Below are 24,258 nucleotides of genomic sequence, written 5' to 3' on the forward strand. Positions count from 1 at the left end.
ATGTATTCAAAAGTCTCTTGTATAGAACACTATCTAACACTTTCGCGAAATCTAAGTACATGTCGTCCAAATTGCCACCACTTTGCAAGCATTGCTGTCAGCGTAATTGATTAATACAAGCCCTATTTGACCTAAAATCTTGAAGTTTTATAAAAAGTTCAGAAGTGTCAATGTGGTTCATGATTGCACCTCGGATAAACGATACAAGGATTTTACATAAGACTACTGATAAACTACTGATCGATAATTTGCACATAAATGTTTATCCCCCACCCCCCAGCGTTTGTCATATTTACCAGCCTATAGTTTAGAGAACACCAATTGTTTTCCCATAGACTTCCATTATAACATTATGGCGTGTACGGCCTTCCATAATCGAAACCTGTATATCCAATCGCATTTTCTTCGAGAACTATCTTAGATCCACCAAAATATCAGACAAAAATTACATGAATAGTGATACTTTATCTAAGTAATTTTCGTGTGAATGAGATGACCCCCTGTTTACATCGTTGTCATGGCGGGAGAAATTCATTTGATGAAACTTTTTTCAATACACATAAAATGTAGCAAATTTTGTCAAAATATTTAATAAAATACTGTAAATGCAGTAAAAATATTCCATTTTGAAAAATAATAATCACTTCTTGGATTTGTTTACATGACAGACCAATCAGAACGCACAGAGACTACTTTATTCCCAGGTATACACTTACCTCATTCCCAGTAAGTTGTCTGTACCTTTTTGAATTGGTGTTCTCTGACCTAAAACTACTCTCTGTGCATAAATAGTGATAAAGCACTGTTTTGCTATAACTTATTTCTTAAATATTCCATTTAGTCATTTAACAGCAATGGATGTTATAAAGTACAGACAATAGGTCACTATAAAAAGGCAATTTATTTGAAAGATATTTACACACAACAAATATATCACGAGAAAAAAAAACACGAACAAACCCAAGCCTTGCAATGTGAAAGTCTCTAGGAAGACAATGGTGTATGTTAAGATAATAAATAATTTATGTTAACATTACATCTTTTAACAACAGTCTCGATTCTCACTAGAGATTGGAAAAGTCCATACAAAATATTAATTTACACACTTAGTAAAGTAATACATTATCTATTTCGCATTACCAATATGATTTTTAATAAATATACGCTAACTAACTGAATGGCTTGTTGATCAGTAGCCAAAACAATTGCCCGACGTGCGAAAGACTAATAGTGATAGTTTTGCCAATTGACTGGCAAGCCATTCAGTGACTGTTCGAATACAAGTCATCAGACATAATTATTTTTTCAAATTGTTTTTCTTCAAGTTTTGACTTAAACCCAGCATAATCGTTAATGTTGAACTATAGACCAGTCAACAGCACGGCGATTGATATAAAGAATCATGTAATGAAAACTATTCTACACAGATATCAGTCAGAACTAATAGTGCTCATACTTGCATGTATGCTAGTTATAAGATTTTTGGTCTATTGGTTCTAACAGCTATTTACCGCCGGTTTATTTGCCAAAGTAGCGATACGTTATCTGAAACAGCTTTTAAATTCTAATACTATGCGTACCATTTATCGTCGATTTTCAAGGTTTTTTAAATTCACGGAAATTCAGCCCCACCCCCTCCCACCCCACAGAAAACCCATGCATATGTTTGCTCTTAAAACGTAACAATCCATTTATTTATGCGCCTATAAAAAGCCGTTTTTACCAAAACTTCGAAAATCTATGCACTCGGAATGAAATGATTCCAAAGTATTATGATATCATTATAGTGAGCAAATACTAAAACTTTTCAGTCAGTTTTCAATACTCTATCAACAATCACACAATGCGCGAATATGATTACTAATCGGAAAACTTGGTCCAACCATTTCATATTTAAACTATTAAATGGCACGAGAAAGAACGACAAATTTGATAATGTAAGAACTGCAAAGGAACTTAAAATCCACACTTTTAAACTATTTTAAAATGGCAACTTTTCAACAACTTCTGACAACATGAAGTTCATTGAATGAAGCTGTGTTATTCTGAATACTCTAACCTGACTACGCGGAAGACTGGAGATTTTAGACAAAAGGCCTTTCGACTGTTCAAGTTCGTATTTTCAACATAATTAAACAGCTGTTCTATCAACAGAGAGATAATTGTTACTGTCAATGTATGTTGTAACCATTCAGCATTAGTATCATGCAGAGTTTTGATCGTATAAGATAATTGGGTATCAAAGATATACAACTGAGTATGTTGTTCTGTTGGTTAAAATGTTTTGACTTGAAAAATCATTAAAAGATTAAAAATGCATACTGCCTTTCAAATGGAGTCAAACACTAAGCAGATGGACTGTTATTATTCAAATCACGAGAAAAGTTATTGCGACAAAGAACAATGTGTTCAAAAACTAAAATGCTCAAAGAGAAACGTTTTTTTTTCAGCAATATAGATGGCAAATGAATGTCGCAACTGTTAATGTATAACAATTGGTGGATGGATATTTGACATATGTCAATGCTCAGGGCTCGACGTGTGGCTATATTTAGAACTGTCAAATGTAACAAGAGGAGCTGTAGCAGCGGCTGTCCCTGATGATGTATATCCGGTCAGCTGTAAAAGATGAAAACAAACATAAATAACGTATATTTTAAATTCATTACGTATATCCGGTTAGCTGGTAGAGGATGATAGCATACATTGATGACGCATATCCGGTTCGCTGTAACATGATAATATACATTGATGACGCTTTCCGGTTAGGTGTAACCGAAAAGCATATTTTGATGACGTATACCAGGTTAGTTGAAACAAGAAGATGGTAGCATTCTTTGAGACAAATATCGGTTTAGCTGAAACAAGAAGGTGACAACATATAAATTGATGACGTATACCAGACGAAAAGAAGATGATACAATACATAAATAACGTATATCCGGATAGTTTAAACAACAAGATGATAGTATAGCTAGCTGAAACAAGAAGATAGTATCTTATATTGATGACGTATATCCAACAAGTTGAAACAATAATCATAGGTTATTAGCTTCGTATGTGGATATATGCACGAGTTCTGCAGCGGTAATATTGCACGACTCTAGGAGCATCCAATTATCTGAAAAAAAAAATGATGATGATATATTTACATTGATTGCGTATGTCTAGTTATGTAAAACAAGAAAAACTGCATGACTGCGGCATTTTCCTTTGAAGTTTTGTGTTTTCTAATTTCTAGTATCGCTACTGTTAGCCGTGCTCTAAATTCCGTTGCACACAGTTATACTTTGATGTGGTGAACGCTTCTGTCAGGGAAATCTAACATAAAGTTTGTCCTTTTAATTTTTGATTGAAGTCAAAACATATTGTTTTTATAGATGACTGGTATGATATATAATACAAATTCAAAACTCTAACGAAGAAAAGTACAGCTTTAGCTGCTGCAATCCATTTTCTAAAAATTCACCAACAAACTATTATGTGACAAGTATCGATATATCCGTTTTACATGTGACAAAACGAATATTACATTGATGTCTTTGCAAATTGAATTTATTAAACTCGTTGAATAAAATTGATAAAATGCTCGACAGAGCCTCGCATTTTATTCATCTCGTTTAATAAATTCAATATGAAAAGACACTCATGATATATCCTATATTTATTTGTGTCGACAATTTTTCTAACACAAAACTTTCCGCTTATTAAATACAAGAATTAAAGTCGTGAAAATTCCGAAGTAAACATGTAAATATGTTGTTGGCAGGAATATGCAATAATAGGCTCTTTACTTATACAATAACAGAATTCATGACATACTACGGAATTTTCCCTCTCACTGTAGCCAGCTTCCTTTAATGCTTCTAATGGTTCTTTCTTTACTATTCGTACTGTCTGAGGTTTCATCTATAATAAATGGAAAAAAATATAAACAAGCTAGTCTAACAGGTGCTCGAAATTCTACATAAATAACCTAAAATAAGAGTAGCCTAACATTTCAACAGTGGAGTTTTATCTTATTGACAAGAAAAATGTTACTATCATGTTACAAAATTATGCCATTAAAGATTGTTAGGTCATAATAACAAGACCGATTGCAAGATGTTACATGACAATAATTCAGAGTACAACGATGGACGCTCTAACGCCATGATTCATACATTTGACGTCATTTGTGATGTCACTTCGATGGATTCCGTACACGAATAAGATATATATTAGATCTATATCATATATAAAAACGTCAGTATTACTCTGCCCACAGAACAAAATATGTTTCATTTATAGACTTTAAGGTAATTGGACATCTTATAACAATCTTATAGCTTTGCACTCGATCGTCCGTGGAGTAATATTCCTCTAATTAAGTTACTCAGAATCTAGACATATTTCCCGACACACCTCTGATAATCTATAGACACATGAATTCGAAAAGGTCAAATTTGTCATATGGTATTTCAAGACGAAAAGTTTACCTTTTTCATTTTACCCCTTTCACGAAGCTTTCTTATTCGTTGATGTATGACATATTCACATAAGGCAACTATCATAGACAGCAGAAGACCGCCGACAAGAATGTGAAATATTCCAGACACATTACTTAGCGTTAGCGCACTTGTTGTGGCGTCCTGAAATAAAATTGTAAGTAATTCAATTGTGCAATTAGCAAATCAAAATGAAATATTCATTGCATATTATATTGTGTACGCACGCTTGATGTAGCATTCTTCGAGAAGAAACATTAACTATAAATGTACATAAAATCGGTCACAAATAACAGACTCTGAATATGCAAGAAAGATCATGGAGTTATGGATTCCTCATTAAAACAGATATTGAGCATTTAAACTTTCGGGGCAGCTGCAGGTTAACATTCATCTATGTGTCTTTGGGATTATAAATCTAGGTAATAGCATAAGGCCCAATTTTGACCCCCCCCCCCCCCCCCCCCCCTTTGGACTTAGAAAATCCTGGTTAAAGTTTTGCGTGCAAGTATATAATATTGTAGCTATCATTTAAAAGAATAATTCTGATTTGTATTTTGGCAAATTATGCCCCCTTTTGGACTTAAAAAATCCTAGAGACTCTATGCACTGTCTCCAACACTAATGCAGATATTGAATTAAAGCTTCCTTGGGGTTATAAAACTAGGTAACAGCATCAAATCGCATAACCTTAACATGCATTTTGGCCAAATTATGCCCCTTTTGGACTTAGAAAATCCTGGTTAAAATTGCACGCAAGTTACTATCTCCAAAACTAACACAGGTACTGGATTGAAACTCTATAGCTACTTTAACATTTAGCGTAATATTCCTGCTTCTGGGAAAACAATCCGAATAGTCGAGGATGTCTTACAGACAACTCTTCTTTTCTCTTCCAATCAGCACATGACAGTTGAACATATTTCAGTATTCGAAATAATACATTTTGTATTCGACGGTTAATTAAAAGATAACAGCCGTTGGCCTCGCAATATTATCTAAAAAATAAATGCATGAACAACATTTGTTGGTTTCGCAACTTTATTGTTTTTGGACGAACATTTTATTTGGTTTCGCGATTTTATTTTATTTTTTTTTGTTCCAAAAATGATTGCACGAACATTTTTGCTTTTTAGTTTCGTGATTTTTTTTTTTATTTTGCAAAGTCAAAACAAAATCGTATGTCACCTTTGTGTAAATTTATTATTCCTTAAAATGTGAATATATACCTTTTTATTCGTCCCGCACATTCCCTTAGAGTACCACCATTTCTGTTCCAGCTTCATTAGCTGACCTGTCTCCAGTAGCTTAAGGACTGCTAGATTAAGTTGATTGCTAGAAAATAATTCATATGTTTTAGTTACAGAACAAATTGCACAGTTTCACGGTGTATGATCATTGTTTTTTGAAGGGTGGTGGTGGGGGGATCACTTTCTCTGATGAGCAAATAAGTTATTCATGAATAAAGTATTACATAAACCATGAATTTAGATATCCGATAAAACTAGAAAAAAAATTGCTTTGAAATAATTCGTATACAGCTATCGTTTTACGACTACTTAATAAAATATCGTAAGCTTCCCTCAGTAAATCTGTAGAAGCAGTTGCATTATCCTGCCTGTACCTTAATGTAACGGTCAGTCCCGGTAGAAATAAATAAAGAACTTTTTAGACAGCGACAGGCTTTCTATCCCTGTGACTATATGGAGCTACTATAATGACTTTCTGAAACACATTTTTATTAAGGAACAGTCCTCACTTACTTTAAATAAAAATTCACCGGTGTAGCTACACCGTAACCTTTGCTGTCTAAATTTTGTCCCACCTTCATTGTGTTACACGGTTTTCTTTGGTTATGATAAACGTTGTAAGCAGATTCCAGCAAGAATGCGTATTTTCCTTTGCTATTTCTCACTTTCTCGACACCTTTTGAAGTATCACTAACCATTACTGTTTCAAAGTTAGCCTCCATGTATTGCCACATCTTCAGATAAGTGCTCACTTTCGAATCCTGAAGAAATGCATTTTACGAGTTATCAGTTGGATTCTAGGCTGCCATATACCTTTTGAAACTTCAATGTAGTTGGGTCACGTATATTGTGAAATCTTTGGCTCTTAATGAGACTAAGCTCGTAAGTAATGCAGGCATACATTTGTAAATCTAATAACATCCTTGTAACTCTAATAATCTTATTTCGTACAAAGTTTTATTGACGCAGATATATCTAAGCTAGTTAAAAATGGCGCTGAAGTCTTTAGTTTCATTTTCCAACTGAATTAAAACTAAAAAAATACCCGGAGGCATACGCTGTCGAGTACTAGTTACTACAGTAGGTTTCTAACTACGTGTTCATGTGGTATGGAACTGTTGGTAGAAATACCTGAATGAATCGTGCATGTGATTTTCATGTTACCTCAAAGAAGGCTCTGCTAGATCCACTTTTTAATGTACCAAAGGCGATATCACTGCCTTTTTTGACCAGGTCATCAGCTCCACTAATTGGCGGTGTAAGACGTTCTATAGTGAGAAAAGCAGCCAAATTTGCAGTGTAGGACGATATAAGTATAAGCGTGAAGAACCACCAAGCACTCCCAACTATCCTTCCTGAATAGGATCTGAAGAAACAATAAATTGTAGGTAAATACGTTCCACGTATGATCAGCGACATTTCGTTAACATTATTTCGTATTTATTTGTAAGAAAAAAGAAATATTATCTTCTCATTCCGCGACAGAAATTTTGATTCGATTTTGCTTGGTTTTGACATTTCTATATGACATTCTAAGCCTGAATATGACATTTCAAAACATATCTCGCCAATATTCTTTGCCTTATAAAACAGGATATATTTACTGATATTCTCAGCCTTAATGTGAAGATTTTACTGATCTGGTGAATATTATCAAAATTTTCTGCTTTGTATTTAATAAACTTCACATCATAAAGCAATACTCGGCAAAATATTCAAACAAGATCATATGAGGTGGAAATGCGTCCAGGGGCTGATAAATTCTCGAGAAATATTACATGTCTGGCAATTTTTCATGTGGTAATAACTGCAAATTCATTTTTGAAAAGTGCATTTTCATCTAATTTGTAAACCGAGCAGGGTATTATGTGGATGAAAATATCATCAACAACAAAACATAAAAGACTAAATGTCTGAATAAACTATAAATACATAACATTGGCAAGACGTAAAAAATACAAAATGTATGAATTAACTATAAATACATAACATTGGCAAGACGTAAAAGACAAAATGTATGAATTAACTGTAAACACATAACATCAACAAACATAAAAGAAATAAACCATAAATACATAATATCAGTAAGACGTGAAAGACAAAATATCTAGTTATGTATTTATGCATAATATAAAGACATAACAGAAAAAAAATGTGAATAAACTATAAATACATAATATCAAAAAGATAGAATATATGAATAAGCATCAGCAAGACATTAAAACACACTGTATGAGAAAACTATAAATTCATAATATTAAATAATAATCAAAAATATATAAAAGACATAATGTATGAATATACTATAAACACCTAGCATCAGCAAGACATAAAAAATAAAATGTATACATAAAAGCATCAGCAAGACGTACAAAATGTATACATAAACTTTAAATGCATAACAAGAACATGATATTTAGGCAAAATGTATGAATAAACTATAAATACATATCATTAACAAAACGTTGAATACAAATATAAGAATGAAATTGTTGATAAATAACATTAACAAGAAATAAAAGAGAAAAACAGTAATAATGCATGAAAAATCCATTTACATAGTTTACAAATAAATCGCCTATCTTCTGTAAGCTATCTGAATGGCTCCTCACCTTAGTCTAAACCACAAGCCAGGTTACGAGTCAGCGACTTTAATCAATAGGTCTAGAGGCAACGAATAACTTGCATGTATTTCTTATTGATATGTTATAGGAAGAAAAATGATTTCAAACCCGCTTTGATCGAGTCTGTTCGGAGGATCCCAATTGCAAACACAACTCATAACGCTTAGCACCGGCTCGAGCAAAACTACTTAACAACATTGGGTACGCACAATAACATCCTTGGTAATTTTACCTCATTATTTAAACAAGATGAATACTTTTTCAAAAGATTTAATATAACTCTCAGATTTTACTTAGTTAAACCTTTTTATCATAAGTCCAGATTCCGCGGACTGTTTTAATAAAAGAAAACATTACGTGTCTTATTAAAAATCTCTTTCATCGCTGGAATCTGACCAAGCATTCATAAAAAAAAACTCGTGCATTAGACGTCTTTGAAATATAGTCCATCAACTTAAACCTTTAGCCTGCTGACGGCAAGTGATTTTGCCTCAGTTGTGGATGTGCAGGCTGATCATCATCATGATCTGCACAGTTAGCTATTCAGTCAGTAAATTTTCAGTGACAGTGAATACCTCTTCTCTTTGAATAGTAAATGGTACTGCCCAAATAGTAAATGGTACTGCCCAAATGGAATGACAGACCAGTCTTAGCATGCAAAACAAATCAAAGAAAACTTTACTAGAAACAGAAAAACTTAATGAAAACATGCAGTTCAGTGTTGTATAAAATTCGAAAAATTGCCAAGTAAACAAATGGGCTGGTTATTAATAATCCGTACAAAGCTTGTACTGACGAGTGCTCGGGGCATTATGTTTCTTTTAACATAATTACTACATTATTCATCAATAACTTGTATTTCAGCACCCTTACCAACCTGGGGAAAGTATCAGAGCCCTGCTGCATTAAAGCACCAAGAGAAAACCAAAATGTATTCAACAAATTAAAATTGTTAATAGGTGATCCTCCTTTAGGATCCAAGTCCGACCACTCGTACGGACTCCATCTTCCGACGAAAAATAGCACCAAGCTGACGGCAACGAACGCTACCATGACACACAGCCATACTTGGTTTGAAAGTGGATACATAAAAGAGAAAACGCCCGGTTTTTCCTTGTCCGGTTTCTTGATCATAATGCTGATACCCGTCTTCATAAAAGGTTTTGTGAAGTCTACAGCGCGTTGTCTCTCTTCATTTATAGTAAGTGGCGCAATGGCAATATCCGCTTTCTACAAAATTACATAAAACACTTATATAGTTTTGCATATGTTATATTGGCAATAAAAGTTCACAACTGAAATTAAAACACAAAATATGGAAATATCAAGTATACCCTACGTCATACTTCTGACAAAAAAAATCCGGGTACTCAGCTATTGAGACGTTAAAATATGGGCTCCTGAAACATTTCATTTAAAATACTTACAAATGTACAGATGTAAATTTAAATTGAAACAAATGTAATCATTTTATATGCAGTAAAATCGTCAGTGTAGTGATCAACCTGTCGGTACCTTTCTCGTTCCGTTAGGACACCCGTGAGTGCTTAAAAGTTCTCCAATCATCCCATTCCAACATCCCAAATCTTCCTCTCTTGCACCATAATTGTCGTCCCCAACCAGATCAATATAATAGTCATAATAGCGGGAAGACGTTTTCTGTAGCTCTTCCGCTAGATCAATGCAGTAACCCTGATGCATAGAAAAATAAAACGGCAAAAATACAGTAAAACATGCGACAGTGGCCATCTGTATTCAGCAGCCAAACTTGCGACAGCGGCCATCTGTATTCGGCAGCCAATCCTGTGACAGTGGCCACCTGTATTCAGCAGCAAAACTTGTGACAATAGCTACATGTATTCAGCAGTCAAACCTGCGACAGTGGCCACATGTATTCAACAGCAGACCTTGCAAAAGTGGCCACATGTATTCAGCAGCCAATCCTGCAACAGTGGCCATATGTATTCAGCAGTCAGACTTGCGACATTAGCCACATGTATTCAGCAGTCAAACTAGCGGCAGTGACCACCTGTATTCAGTAGTCAAACCTGCGACAGTGGCCACCTGTATTCAGAAGTCAAACTTGCAACAGTTGCCACCTATATTCAGCCGTCAATCATGCGACAGTGGCCACCTGTATTCAGTAGTCAAACTTACAACAGCGGCCACATGTATTCAGCAGTCAAACTGGCGAAAGTGGCAACCTGTATTCAGCAGTCAAACCTGCGACAGTGGCCACCTGTATTCAACAGTCAAACTCGCAACAGTGGCCACATGTATTCAGTAGTCAAACTTGCGACAGTGGCCACATGTATTCAGCAGTCAAACCTGCGACAGTGGCCACCTGTATTCATTAGCAAAACTTGAGACAGTGGCCATCTGTATTCAGCAATCAAATTTGCGACATTAGCCACCTGTATTCAGCAGTCGAACTTGCGACAGTGGCCACCTGTATTCAGCAGTCAAACTTGCGACAGTGGCCGCCTGTATTCAGCTGTAAAACTTGCGACAGTGGCCACATGTATTCAGCAGTTAAACTTGCGACAGTGACCACCTGATTTCAGCAGCTTTAAGCAGCAAGTAAGCCTACTTTCCAAATTTAGGTTTTTGTTCAAATTTCAAGTTGTAAGCATCCAAGCATCCACATTTTGTCATTCCATCGATTGGCTGCTCTATACAGAGTTGAGCACTATTTACATAACAAATGAATGAAGTACATGTATTGCCAAATATGAAATGAAGCGTTGATGTCACGTCAATCTGTTTTCGTTGGCACAATATGCGCATCAAGAAATAGTAATTCAATTTTTAATCCATTTTTACATAAAATACTTGTTAGAGTCGAAATAATATGTAGCAAAATTATGTTAGTTATATACCGCGCTGAAATTATTACACTGGCGTAAAACCTCCTCACCGTGCTTACATACAGTCAAACCTGTGTTGAAGACCACCTCTGAACAAAGACCACCTTGCTCTAAAGACCACATGTTTTCTTTCCTATTTTAATATTTACATTGTATTTTAACCTGTGAATAAAAACCACCTCCCAGTAAAGACCACATTTTGTCTCTCCCACGGATGGTCTTTGTAGACAGGTTTGACTGTAATTATATTGAACTATGTGCATGCGTTCGTGCATGCGTGCGTACAAGTTGTGTGTGTAAATGTTTAGTGTTTTTTTTCAACATTTTTTCAGTCATGTAAAAGATGTGTCCACTGGTAGCAATGAGTACAGTGCCAAACTTTACAATGCTGCCTAACTGCAAATTTAAGCTGTTGGCACACTGCATTATACCCCACTCTGTCATATTTAACAGACACTGATAATTGGCAAACTCCCAGCTACAAGGAAGAAAGCTGCTCGTACCATTTTTCACGCCTTTGTTTAACGCGGCCGATGAGCGGATCCGCGACCTAATAAAACATGGCCCTGTTATCTATATTATTTCTAAACGCGTGTATATTATTATAGGACTGGGGTTTGAGTAGGCTACATGCTAAATGTTGTTGTTTTTTCTTTCACCTTTAGAGATTTTCAGTTTACTAAAAGTTCTACATTAATTCACTAATGTATATGTAATTGGTTTATACTTTAGTTTCAGTACCTAAATGTGTTTAAAAAGAGCAACCCCTTACCTCCAAGTACCTTCCGTTTACTAGTGGTGCTCCAGACATGTCTGTTCCCTTTTTGAACTGAACAAAGGGCTCTTCCTACAACAATGATATATTATTTGTATCGAATATTGCCGTAATAGAGCTTATGAAAAGTATAAATAGAAAAGTTTAAATGAAATGTAGTAAAGCAGGCGTTAATTTGTATCTCTCAAATATTCTGGTGTTTCTTAAATTGATCAAATTCCACATTGTAAACAATCGTTCAACAGCATGTTTGTTGAATCACCTACCTTTATTGTAACGACACGCAGCGTCCGGTTTGTGTCACCAGTGGGCGCTTTAAATACTTCAAGTTTCGGTAGTGTTGTATTAAATCCTCCTTTGGGAGTCCAAAATCCAACCTTCAAAGACAAGTGGTGTCGGTTATGGTAATAGAGGTAATAGACCCGTAATCACATTCGACAATTTTCGTTCGATTATCATATTCTCCTAAAGCTACTTCGGCATTCACCGGCTGCTACAGAGATTCATACGAGCAACCTGCCGGAAAATGCCGAGATCACTTACGGAGAATACGTAATCATACGGAAATTGCCGAATATCATTGCGGATCCACTATCTTAGATCTAATGATCAGGTCGTTGCATCACTGATTACGACGTAAAATTCTAAAGTTAAGGTATCAAAAAGAAGAACATGAAAACTTACATTAGAAGTGTTTGTGCAGCCAAAGCTATTAAAATATATTACACTCAGTGATGTTTGAAGATATGAAATAGTACTTCAACATCAAATTTACATGTTTGTATGTATATACATATGCGAGTTAGGTTCACCTTTTACACGTATTATTAAACAATTTGGAACACGTTAAAACTGTATATGACATTTAATTGTAAATGTAGCTCAACAAACAAAACCTAGTATATATATATAGTCAAGTAAATTCATTTGGTGCAGTTTTTCCACATTTAAAGAAATATTTAAAATAAAATTATTTCAGTGAAAGATGTACGGTGAATGTCTTTAAAATAAGGAATGTCTGTAGTTACCAGCATCGTGAATTTCAAATAAGGTATAATGTGATTTCAGCTTAAAGCAATGAACTTGTAATTTGATGAAGATCGATAAAAGCAGTGATTGGGCTATGAATGCGGGTACACAGTCAGCTGTTATACAAGAGATAGAATGCTTTAATTTCACAACATGCGAGTCAGGAAACCCGTTATCTGTTTACTAGATAATACAACAATGAAATAAAATGGGGGAGGGTGTGGGGGAGAGGGTACAACTTGCATTTAAAGCAAATAGAAGACACGTTAGATACCAAAGACTGCATATTTAGATTAGGCATGGTTCAATTGCTTCTCAAGGGATCAAACGCCGAACTGTTCTGCCAACTGCAGACGGAAATCATAAAATGAATAATTAATTTATGATTTATTTAGTTTACATATAATATGGTAATACACAGTATGTTGAATGTAAGTAATAATAGATACATAAATAGATACTTCTAAGGTGTTTGGTCTTCGGGGGACAGTCTTAACATGCAAATCAATAAATATACCTATTCTACGTAATTAACATTTAGAGGAAGATACTATGCAGTTATCATTTAGGATGAAGGTACAGAGATAGGAATTTACCAAGATAATTTTTAGAGGGAAATTTTGCAATGCTAACGTTTAGAGGGAGGTATTGCGATGTTAACATTCAGAGGGAGGTTCTGTGATCTTAATATAGTGTAGACTTTAGATTGATATATGAAAATGTTTAAACATCACACGGAATTTTCGCTGATTTGTAAGTTCTAGACATTTAAGTTTATTTTGTGACTTTTAAAAGCGCTTGAAGCCATAAAATGAGTGAAACTTTATGATAGCGAAGTTTCATTTAGTTGAATTTGTGCGATATCATCATTGAAATATTCTTTCTAGCATATGCTAAGTTTAAATAATTACTTTTAATAATTTGTATAATATCGGGAAAATAGAAATGGCGAGTTAGCTGTTTAGTTCAGCATACACACGATAATAGAATCGATGTTGTTTTCTGATCAAATTTATTGAAAACTTTGGAAGTTGTACTTCATACAATATGTTGGTATACATGCATTGTCACATTTTGCTGAATTCATCATTACAGATCACGGTAATATTTGAATGGCTGTGTTATTATTATTATTATTATTATTATTATTATTATTTTATAACATGTACTACATTTGTATTTCTAGTGTTATATCAGACAAATGTGACACTAATTTTCGATAGATAAACCTAAAAATCGTATGAAACGATGAACTGTTTGATACATGGAACGCCGAGACGCCAGCATTACGCCATTTTCGACGGAAGTTGAATATATGGCTTTGTATTCATAATTGAAATAAATGATGTATCAGTGGAAGAAAATGCATAGGAAGATAATAAATGGAGTGACCGATTTGGGGCCTCATAAAATAGTTTAGATAATGTTTTCTAATGGAAATGTATAATTTGTAGTAGGTCAACATTTAAAGTTCAGTGCATGCTAACGTACTGTCTGATTAACAGTATTGCATACTTATCAGAGAAGCAGACGACAATGCGGAAATAGATTATTTACCTCTCGAAGTGGTTTCTTGTGCTCCAACTGAAAAACCCTGAAAATGTAATTCTGCCGTACACCATTACCGTCAAATTCTATATGGCCTGTCAAACCATAGATCGTTACCTGTAATTAATTATATTCTTACTTAATGAATAGGTTACAAAATGCTCTTTTAAGATTTAAAACAAAAGGTAACTTAAGAATTTCAATGAAATGCTTCTTTTAGGAAGAAGTAAATTTTCATGTGTTGTATTAAGAATTGAGATCTTAATACATGTAGAGTTCAAACAGGATATTAACAGACATTCCTTGATTATTGTTTTAAAATTTAACACATATCTATAAAGCACCCTTTTTCAAAAGTGTTTACATACAAACTCAGACACTCAGGGCGCCGTCTCGTCCTGTACAAGTACAGACACAAAGCAATCTGACCAAAGGGAGAGAGTGAGAGAAAGCTCGAGAACAAAGAGAGAAATCTTTTAGATATAGACATGTCAGGCGAATTTTGCCACGGACAGCCTGATTATTGTCGTGCCCGGAGTATAGCACTCATACACACGAAGCCTTCTTTCCTTGGAAGATGCAATACTGTTTTTTATTGTTTGGTTGATGACACAAAAGAATATTTTGAGATTTCTAAATTTACACGCCAGATCTTTGCACAGATGTATTCGAACCCCGGACCTCTGGACTGACAGTTGAGCGTGTTAACACTAGAACATCTGCTTACCAAAAGATAGTGACTGAAGGTGAACAGTGCAGATCTTGATCAGACTGCACGGATGTGTAGGCTGACTATGACCTACACTGGTCGCACAGGTAGAATCAGTCGTGTCCAGCATGATAAGGGTTAAACAATTGAACAAGAGGGAGAAAACTATTATTTCAGGAACACAGTTGGGCACAACTTTGAACGGTGAATCATGGAACATGTGTTGACTGAACCGGTTTACGGGGCACTTTATATCTCACTGTAAGCAAAAACAGGTTTAAAAGACACAGGACAGTGAAACTGAAAAATATCCTTGCCAGATGAATCTCTAACACATTGTGAAAAAAAGGTAAAATACGATAAACGTTACATTTTTCAGTGCCTTAAGAACCATTGCACCGTCAAAACTTTGCTGTAGTTTATCTCCACTGCAGTTATAACTTCTAAACGTTTGATTTGTACCGCCATACCTATAACGTAGAGAAAGGAATAATGTTTTATATCTATTTGACATGATCGCGAGCTTTCATGCATAAAGCAACAATGTATTTGATAAAAAAATAAATGCAAATATAAGTACAAAAAAATCCAAAAGACAGCGGTTAAAGCTAATAAAACACACCTATTAAAATGTTTTGCCAGAAATGAGTATGTTACGTGAAAACACAATGAACTAGTGCATTTCAATCCGAGTGTACTTTATGTCACATTAGTTGTAAATTATGATAAATAATTGTAAAACTTACAGATCATATGCACGAATGTCGTCTATACAAAATAATGCCACTAATAAGGACAACTATATTCACTGCAAATTTTCACCAAACAAGAACTTAGTACTTTCTTTCCTTTCGATGTGTATAGTATAATTATCATATAACATCAACCTGAATATCGTCTTTTTATTTTCTCACCTTGAATATCTTTGTCTGCTTTTACTTCTCGACGTGTATATGTCCTCTCTATTGCTGTCTATATCCTTATTTAATTTGTCGACTGCAGCAAGAAGCACGTGCACAGTGTCTATTACCATAGCATCAGCTACCTGTTGATAGGAACAAAATGACAAATTTCCTGGAAGTATTACATGCGAAATAATTCGAAATTCCTAATCAGACTACCAATCCAACAAATTGCCATAGAACTACAGTTACTGTATTAGCTAAATAATTCCAATTATATATTGTCATAATCAACGACCGACTTTTTGTTGAAACTGTGATTTAGATGAGCAAATACAATATACTGTGGAATTTATGTAGCTATATAAGAAAACTACTGGACTTCAGCAACTAGTCAGCTCACTTTCCTAATTGATACTTTGTTCTAATTTCTACCTGAATTAGCGGCTAAGTCCATATTTTGAAACAAAAAAATCAAATCGTAGAAGGAACGAGTTGTTTTAATATATGAAAAGTATACAGCATTATAAAACACGTATATAACTCTACAAAACGATCGTCAATTTACAGATATATGCTTTGAATTCCAGAAAGGACTGCATTAAGGGGTTAATGTTTTTAAGATTTCAGCGCGTTTAAAAACTCAACATGTTCAAAGTCCTTTGCCTGATAATCTTCGTTTTAGTACATTTGCAGTAATGTCTAAGTGCTGCATAGGTTTAACATATGGTCCGAGAGCTCACGGACTTTTATTGCAACAATTGAGGCCAAAAGAAGTTTTTACTTTTTTGGAAATAATATTTCATATCCTCCATGAAAACCCATTTCTTAAGTGTCAAAGCCGTGCCTATCTATATTTTGTTCGCTTATGTTTGTGATAGGGGAGGTAAAACTCACTTGTAAAAATTTAGGGGGTAGGGTAAAGGTAACGTCTACCAGTTTCTTCACTGTTTAATTACAGTAACTATCTGATTGTCAGTAAATGTATATATGTCAACCAATGTCAGCAAAAAGAAATTCATCAAAAAGGAATGAAGGGCAAACTTGATATTTAAGGTCAAAGGTCAAATTTATGTACATATCACAAAAATTGGCCTATTTTAAATTCATTTTTATTCCAAAAAATTACTTTGTTATCATAAATCACTCAGTTTTATATATGTAATGTGTATATATCAGCCAAAGTCAGATATGCAAATCTTATTGCAAAACATCAAGGTCAACGCTGATAATTGTAGGTCAAAGTTCATTTTCATGCGAAAATGTGAAAAATGTTACCTTTACTTTTTTAATCTGTTTAATACGTATTCACATTATTAGTCATTGAAGTTAATTCGTTTTAATGTCTGTATGTCAGGCAAAGACAGCAGTGCAGATGTAACCCCAAAACTGGCAAGGGTAAAGCTTATATCAAAGGTCGAAGGTCAAATTTGTGTGAAAAATTGCATGAATAGCTTCCTTTTTGAAATATAACAGCTATTTCTAATCATTATTAGTAATTGCTCGTGATTTATTTTAATGTATATATGTCCCACAATGTCAGTAATAAAGATATCGTATGAAATCAGACAAGTTCAAATGTGATATTAAGGGTCAAAGGTCATTTTCATGTAAAAGAATGAAAAAATAGCTCTTTAACTTTTCTTCTTGTAAATAATATCTTGTTGATATTAGTCAACGATATCAGTTCATTTTAATGTATAAATGTTAGGCGATGTCTGGTATGCACATATAATTTCAAAACATTCAACGTCAACCATAATATCAAAGGTCAAAGGTCAAAAAAAGGAAGTAAAATTTTGCAATAATATCACCGATTTGTACTAATTTTATTGTTTAAAAGTAGTTGTGTTTTACCATTTCAGTAACTGATCGTTGTTCACTTTACTGTATATATGTCAGACGATGTCATGGAAGAAAAAATAAGTCAAGGTCAAACCTGGTATTGGAGGTCAGGGGTCAATTTTGTATAAAAAATAACAAAAGAAGCATACATACTCATTACTTTGTTCAAAGATAACTTGTTATGAATCCCTGTTAGCAATTTGCTTTAATGTATTAATGTCAAGCAAGGTCAGCAGTGTAGGTCTTATCCCTATAAGTCAAAGGCAAACCTATTGTCAAAGGTCAAAGGTCAAATTTGTGTAAGAATTCGCAAAAAAACAGCAATTTTGCAATGGTTTTTCTTTATTGTGTAGGTTATTTTTGTCACTACTAGTAAAACTGATCATTATTCATTTTAAAGTATATATAACATACAATATCACTGTTGAAATAATAATGAAAAATTAGTCAAGGTCAAACCTGACATTAAAGGTCAAAGATCATTTTCATGTAAAAATTCAAAATACAGCATTTTTAATTTCTTCTTCGTTAAAAATAATCTTGTCATTTTTTTTTCATTGAAAATATTATGTCTTATGTTTATTTGTAAGTCAATGTCAGCAATGCAGATCTTATTTCAAAAACAGTGATTGGTAAAGCTTATATCAAAGGTAAAAGGTCAAATTTGCGTGAAAGATTGCAAAAATAGCATTTTTGCAATACTTTTCATTGTTTAAAGGTATTTTGTCATTATTAGTATCTTATAGTTATTCCTTGAAGTTTCATATACATATGGGTCAGTGCCAACAATGAAGATATCATAAGATGAGTCTAGATCAGTTTAAAATTCATTTTCGGGTAATAAATTCAAAAGATAGCACTGTTATTTTATTTCCTTGTTCAAACATATCTTGTCGTTATAACTTGATGTTAATCCATGTTAATGTTAACCTTTACTTACTTACTTCCTTACAGCCTTCCATCTTCTTATGGCCGTTTTATATCTTATGATTAGATTGGGCAATGAAATGCACCGTATTCTGCAGGTCGCTGGCATCTCTCCACAGCTTGGTCTCAAATGGGATGTCTGTTGGCCAAACTTTCTGGCGTCCTTCTTTCAGATAGGAACAGCTCTGCAGAATGTGAAATGGTGTTTGTTCCTCTGATCCGCACTGACATTTAGCTGTCTCTGCAACACCCAGCTTCTTCATATGTTTTTTTCTCAGGCCACAGTCTCCAGTGCGCAGACGGAAGACAGTTAATTGGCTGTGTGGCTGTGCCTGTTTAGCTTGTGTAGACTGTCATGATTTGGCGGGTAGCCTCCATTTATGTTCTTCCAGTCTGACGCAAAGCTGTTCTTCCACAGAGTCTGAGCTATTCTGTATGAAGTTGGAGGTTGGGATTGTATTTGCCTGGTTGCTTCCTTCGCACGTTTGTGCGCAGCTTCATTTCCAGCTATGCCCACATGTGCAGGAATCCATCGAAATGCTACATTGTTGTTCTCAGACAGGAGATTCATGTTTTTCAGCAGCTGACTGGTTAAGTTGTCTGATGGACTTGCTGAGAGAGCCTGAAGAGCTGACTTGGAGTATGTTCCTTTTCTCCTCGCTCATACAGTTCGAATGTCGCCGATGTGAGGGCTTGCATCTGGATCTGTAGTTGGAGCATCTTTTGCCGACTGGATGAGATAGTGTGAGAGTAGAGCTGTCTGAAAATTTGATGTAAGCACCACTCCCAGCATTCTGAACTGCATTTTCCACTGATCCATCGGTAGATGCTTGGATCCAAGAGTGTGCTTGATAGCGGTAATTGATCATTTCTAGCGTAAGAGATTGTTGGTAAGCCTGATGTTGCTTTCCCTTTTCTTCTACTCCTGGCACCTCCAATCTGATCTTGGGAGCACATTGTCTGGGAACCCATTCATCGGGCTCGAGCGGCTCTGCCTCTGTGTCCAGTGCTGCTGCTTTCACTTTTCGCAGTTCTTTGACGATGTGGTTGAGACTCTGTCGTTTCAGTCTGTTCTTGGTTCTGCTCTCGAGTTTTGAGTGGAGTGGGTGGGATGGTAGTCTCGTTGCCTTCTCTGCATGCATAAAAGGTTTGTACTCTCGTCTTGTCTCTAATGGCTCAGCGTTGGCTGTCTTTTCCATTTTTTTTATTGGAGTTGTTTTCATTGCTCCGGGATTATCCTTAAACCTGAAATTTAACTCTGTCCAGTTTATCTTTACTGGTTTTGGAAGCAGTTACCAATGAGGTGGATGCGTACTCTGCTATGGACCGTACGGTGCCTGTGTAGACTTGCCGTAGGATCTTTGCATTTGCTCCCCAATTTGTTCCAGCCAGTTTTTTTCATAATAGCGAGTTTTTTGAAGGCCCTCTTCTTTGACCTTTAATGTCAGATTTGACCTTGACTATGTTTTCATTATTATTTCAAGAATGATATCATCTATTATAATAATTATATACTTTAAAATGAATAATGATCAGTTACTAGTTTTGAAATACCCTAAATGAATAAAGAAAAATCATTGCAAAATGCTGTTTTTTTTGCTACTTTTTACACAAATTTAACCCTTGACCTTTGATAATAGGTTTGGCTTTGCCTTATTGGGATAAGACCTACATTACTGACCTTGTTTGACATGTATACATTAAAATAAATTGCAGTAAATTATAACAACGAGCTATTGTTTTTGAACAAAGTATTGAGTAAGTATGCTACATTTTGATCTTTTACACAAAAATGACCCCTGACCTTTAATACCAGGTTGGACCTTGACTTATTTTTTCTTTCATGACATCGTCTGACATATATACAGTAAAATAAACAACGATCAGTTACTTAATTGCAAAACAATTACTTTTAAACAATAAAAATTATTACAAATAGGTAATATTATTGCAACATTTTACTTACTTTTTTGACCTTTGACCTTTGATATTATGGTTGACCTTAAATGTTTTTAAATTATATGTGCATACCAGACATCGCCTAATTTTTATTCATTAAAATGAACTGATATCGTTGACTAATATCAACAAGATATAATTAACAAAAAGAAAGGTTAAAAAGCTATTTTTCCATTCTTTTACATGAAAATGACCTTTGACCCTTAATATCACATTTGAACTTGTCTGATTTCCGACGATATCTTTATTACTGACATTGTGGGACATATATACATTAAAATTAATCACGAGCAATTACTAATAATGATTTGAAATAGCTGTTATATTTCAAAAAGGAAGCTATTCATGCTATTTTTCCCACAAATTTGACCTTCGACCTTTGATATAAGCTTTACCCTTGGCAGTTTTGAGGTTACATCTGCACTGCTGACTTTGCCTGACATACAGACACTAAAACGAATTAACTTCAGTGACTAATAATTTTAATACATATTAAACAGGTTAGAAAAAGTAAAGGTAACTTTTTTCACATTTTCGCATGAAAATGAACTTTGACCTTCAATTATCAGGTTTGACCTGGACGTTTTGCAATAAGACTTGCATTTCTGACTTTGGCTGATATATACACATAACATACATAAAACTGAGTGATTTATGATAATAAACTAATTTTTAAGAAGAAAAATAAATTTCAAATAGGCCAATTTTTGTGATATGTACATAAATTTGACATTTGATCTTAAATATCAAGTTTGCCCTTCATTCCTTTATGATGAATTTCTTTTTGCTGACATTAGTTGACATGTAACCATTTACTGACAATCAGATAATTACTGTAATTAAACAGTGAAGAAACTGGTAGACGTTAACTTTACCCTACCCCCTAAATTTTTACAAGTGAGTTTTATCTCCCCTATCACAAACATAAGTGAACAAAATATAGATAGGCACGGCTTTGACACTTAAGAAATGGGTTTTCATGGAGGATATGAAATATTATTTCCAAAAAAGTAAAAACTTCTTTTGGCCTCAATTGATGCAATAAAAGTCCGTGAGCTCTCGGACCAATAGTTTTCAGCAATTCTTCAGTTTTTTTTCTCGCAAATGACATTTATTTTTAGGGGAATACATGTAACATTTTAAAAGTATTTGAAGTGTCCATGGGACAGAACAGCAAAACAGTTGGACAGGCAGATATAGTTTTGTGGTTTGGTTATACACTGCTAAACTTCAAGCAGAAACAACTACTCACTCTCTTGGCTGGCTGCTCATTACAGGTCTGACTGCAGGTACAGATTGTCTGTATCGTATATAAAATAACAAGAGATCACAGAGTGATCTTGGCGCCTACCAATGTGCCATTTTTGAGTGTTCCAATTTTCAAGACTTAATGACTAGCTCAAGGTCAAATTTCATTTCCGTACACAACACTGTGCATGTGGTCCAAATTCGCAAAGCTGTAGCTTGAGAAATGTGAAAGTAGGTCACTAGATTAATTTCAAGGACAAAGTTCTTTGTACACAAAACTATGCGTGTGCATCAAGTTTGAAGGCTGTAGTTTGAGAAATTTGAAAGTAGGTCTCTAGGTCAATCTTAAGGGCAAAGTTTATTTCGGTACACAAAACTATGCAAGTGGTCTAAATTTGAAGGCTGTACCTTCAAAAATGTGAAAGTAGGTCACTAGGTCAATGTAAAGGTCAAGGTTTGTTTCGGTACACAAAACTATGCATGTGGTCCAAATTTGAAGGCTGTAGCTTGAGAAATGTGAAAGTAGGTCACTAGGTCAAAATCAAGGTCAAATTTCATTTCAGAACATGAAACTATGCATGTGGTCCAAATTTGAAGCCTGTACCTTCAAAAATGTGAAAGTAGGTCACTAGGTCAATGTCAAGGTCAAAGTTTTTTTCAGTGCACAAAACTATGCATGTGGTCCAAATTTAAAGGCTGTAGCTACAGAAATGTGAAAGTAGGTCACTAGGTCAAAATCAAGGTCAACTCGTGTCAAGGTTCATCTTGCCACTCAAAACCATACATGTTGTCCAAATCTGAATGTTGTAAGTTATTGACAAGAAGATTTTAAAAGCTTTTCCATATACCAGTCTATATGAACCATGTGACCCCCAGGGCGGGGCCATATCTGACCTTTGGGGGATAATTTGAACAAGCTTTGTAGAGAACCACTAGATGATGCTACATTACAAATGCCAAAGCCCTAGGCTTTGTGGTTTGGACCAGAAGATTTTCAAAGTTTTTCCCTATATAAGTCTATGTAAACCTTATGACCCCCAGGGCGGGCCATATTTTACCCTAGGGGGATAATTTGAACAATCTTAGTAGAAGACCACTAGATGATGTCACATACAAAATATCAAAGCCCTAGGCCCTGTGGTTTTGAACAAGAGGTTTTTCAAAGTTTTTCCCTATATAAGTCTATATAAACCATGTGACCCCCAGGGGCGGGGCCATATTAGACCCCAGGGAAATAATTTGAATCATCTTGGTAGAGGACCACTAGATGATGCTTCATACCAAATATCAAAGCCCTAGGCTCTGTGGTTTTGGACAAGAAGATTTTCAAAGTTTTTCCCTATATAAATCTATGTAAATTATAGAAATAAACAAAGGGCCATAACTCATTCAAAAATTGTTGAACCAGTCTAATTTTCAGAGGGACACAACTAGGGTACCAATACATCATTCTGACAAAGTTTGGTCAAAATCCCCAATGTAGTTTCTGAGGAGATGCGATAACGAGAAATTGTTAACAGAAGGACGGACGGAATGACGGACGGACGGACGGACGGAAGGACGACGGACCACGGACGCAGAGTGATTTGAATAGCCCACCATCTGATGATGGTGGGCTAAAAATGTAGGGAAAGTACCGTTATTTCTCCAACTGTATGTACGTCAAACTGGTCAGCTTGCGTCAGAATATTATGGTTCTCCTGGGATACATTGTCAACTATACTAAATCCTGTAATGTTAACGCCGCCGTAAACAAATGTGCTCAGGTCTAATTCATTTATACCCTGAAAAATTGACAACATGAGAAATTGCTTCACATTTAAACGTGTCAAAATTATGACAAGTTTCATTAATATCGATACAGTTTTATAGGAATCTGTAGAAATTCAGCCTTGGATTTATACACCAATGCCATATATCAAATTTATAATCTAGCATTGTTATACAAGAAGTTGACAGTTCATTTATAACTTACAATTTTCTTGTTCATTCGTTATAAGACGTGTTTAGGTCTCGTGACGTTAATAGACAAGACAGAATGTGAACTGTTACTTTTCTTACAGAAAATTCCACAGAAAAAATGCAAAG

General features: G+C 34.8%; 1 protein-coding gene across 2 annotated transcripts in view; it reads right to left on the bottom strand.

Moving 5' to 3' along the window:
• Positions 1-2,071: 2,071 nt before the first annotated feature.
• LOC123558703 (glutamate receptor 2-like) overlaps positions 2,072-24,258 on the bottom strand; it is a 98,529-nt gene continuing 76,342 nt past the window's right edge. Inside the window, exons 6-19 of one of the 2 annotated variants that reach the window (XM_053544403.1) lie at positions 23,808-23,954; positions 16,204-16,334; positions 15,660-15,759; positions 14,590-14,697; positions 12,270-12,380; positions 12,001-12,075; positions 9,877-10,053; positions 9,239-9,591; positions 6,902-7,103; positions 6,251-6,498; positions 5,717-5,822; positions 4,479-4,631; positions 3,823-3,909; positions 2,072-2,619 (exon numbers count right to left, since the gene is read on the bottom strand). In XM_053544403.1, coding sequence (XP_053400378.1) covers positions 2,521-2,619; positions 3,823-3,909; positions 4,479-4,631; positions 5,717-5,822; positions 6,251-6,498; positions 6,902-7,103; positions 9,239-9,591; positions 9,877-10,053; positions 12,001-12,075; positions 12,270-12,380; positions 14,590-14,697; positions 15,660-15,759; positions 16,204-16,334; positions 23,808-23,954 — 2,097 coding nt within the window. In that variant the 3' untranslated portion in view covers positions 2,072-2,520. The other variant, XM_053544402.1, reaches the window with a different exon arrangement.

The sequence above is a fragment of the Mercenaria mercenaria genome, chromosome 5 (genome assembly GCF_021730395.1).
Source record: "Mercenaria mercenaria strain notata chromosome 5, MADL_Memer_1, whole genome shotgun sequence".
NCBI classification, from domain to species: domain Eukaryota; kingdom Metazoa; phylum Mollusca; class Bivalvia; order Venerida; family Veneridae; genus Mercenaria; species Mercenaria mercenaria.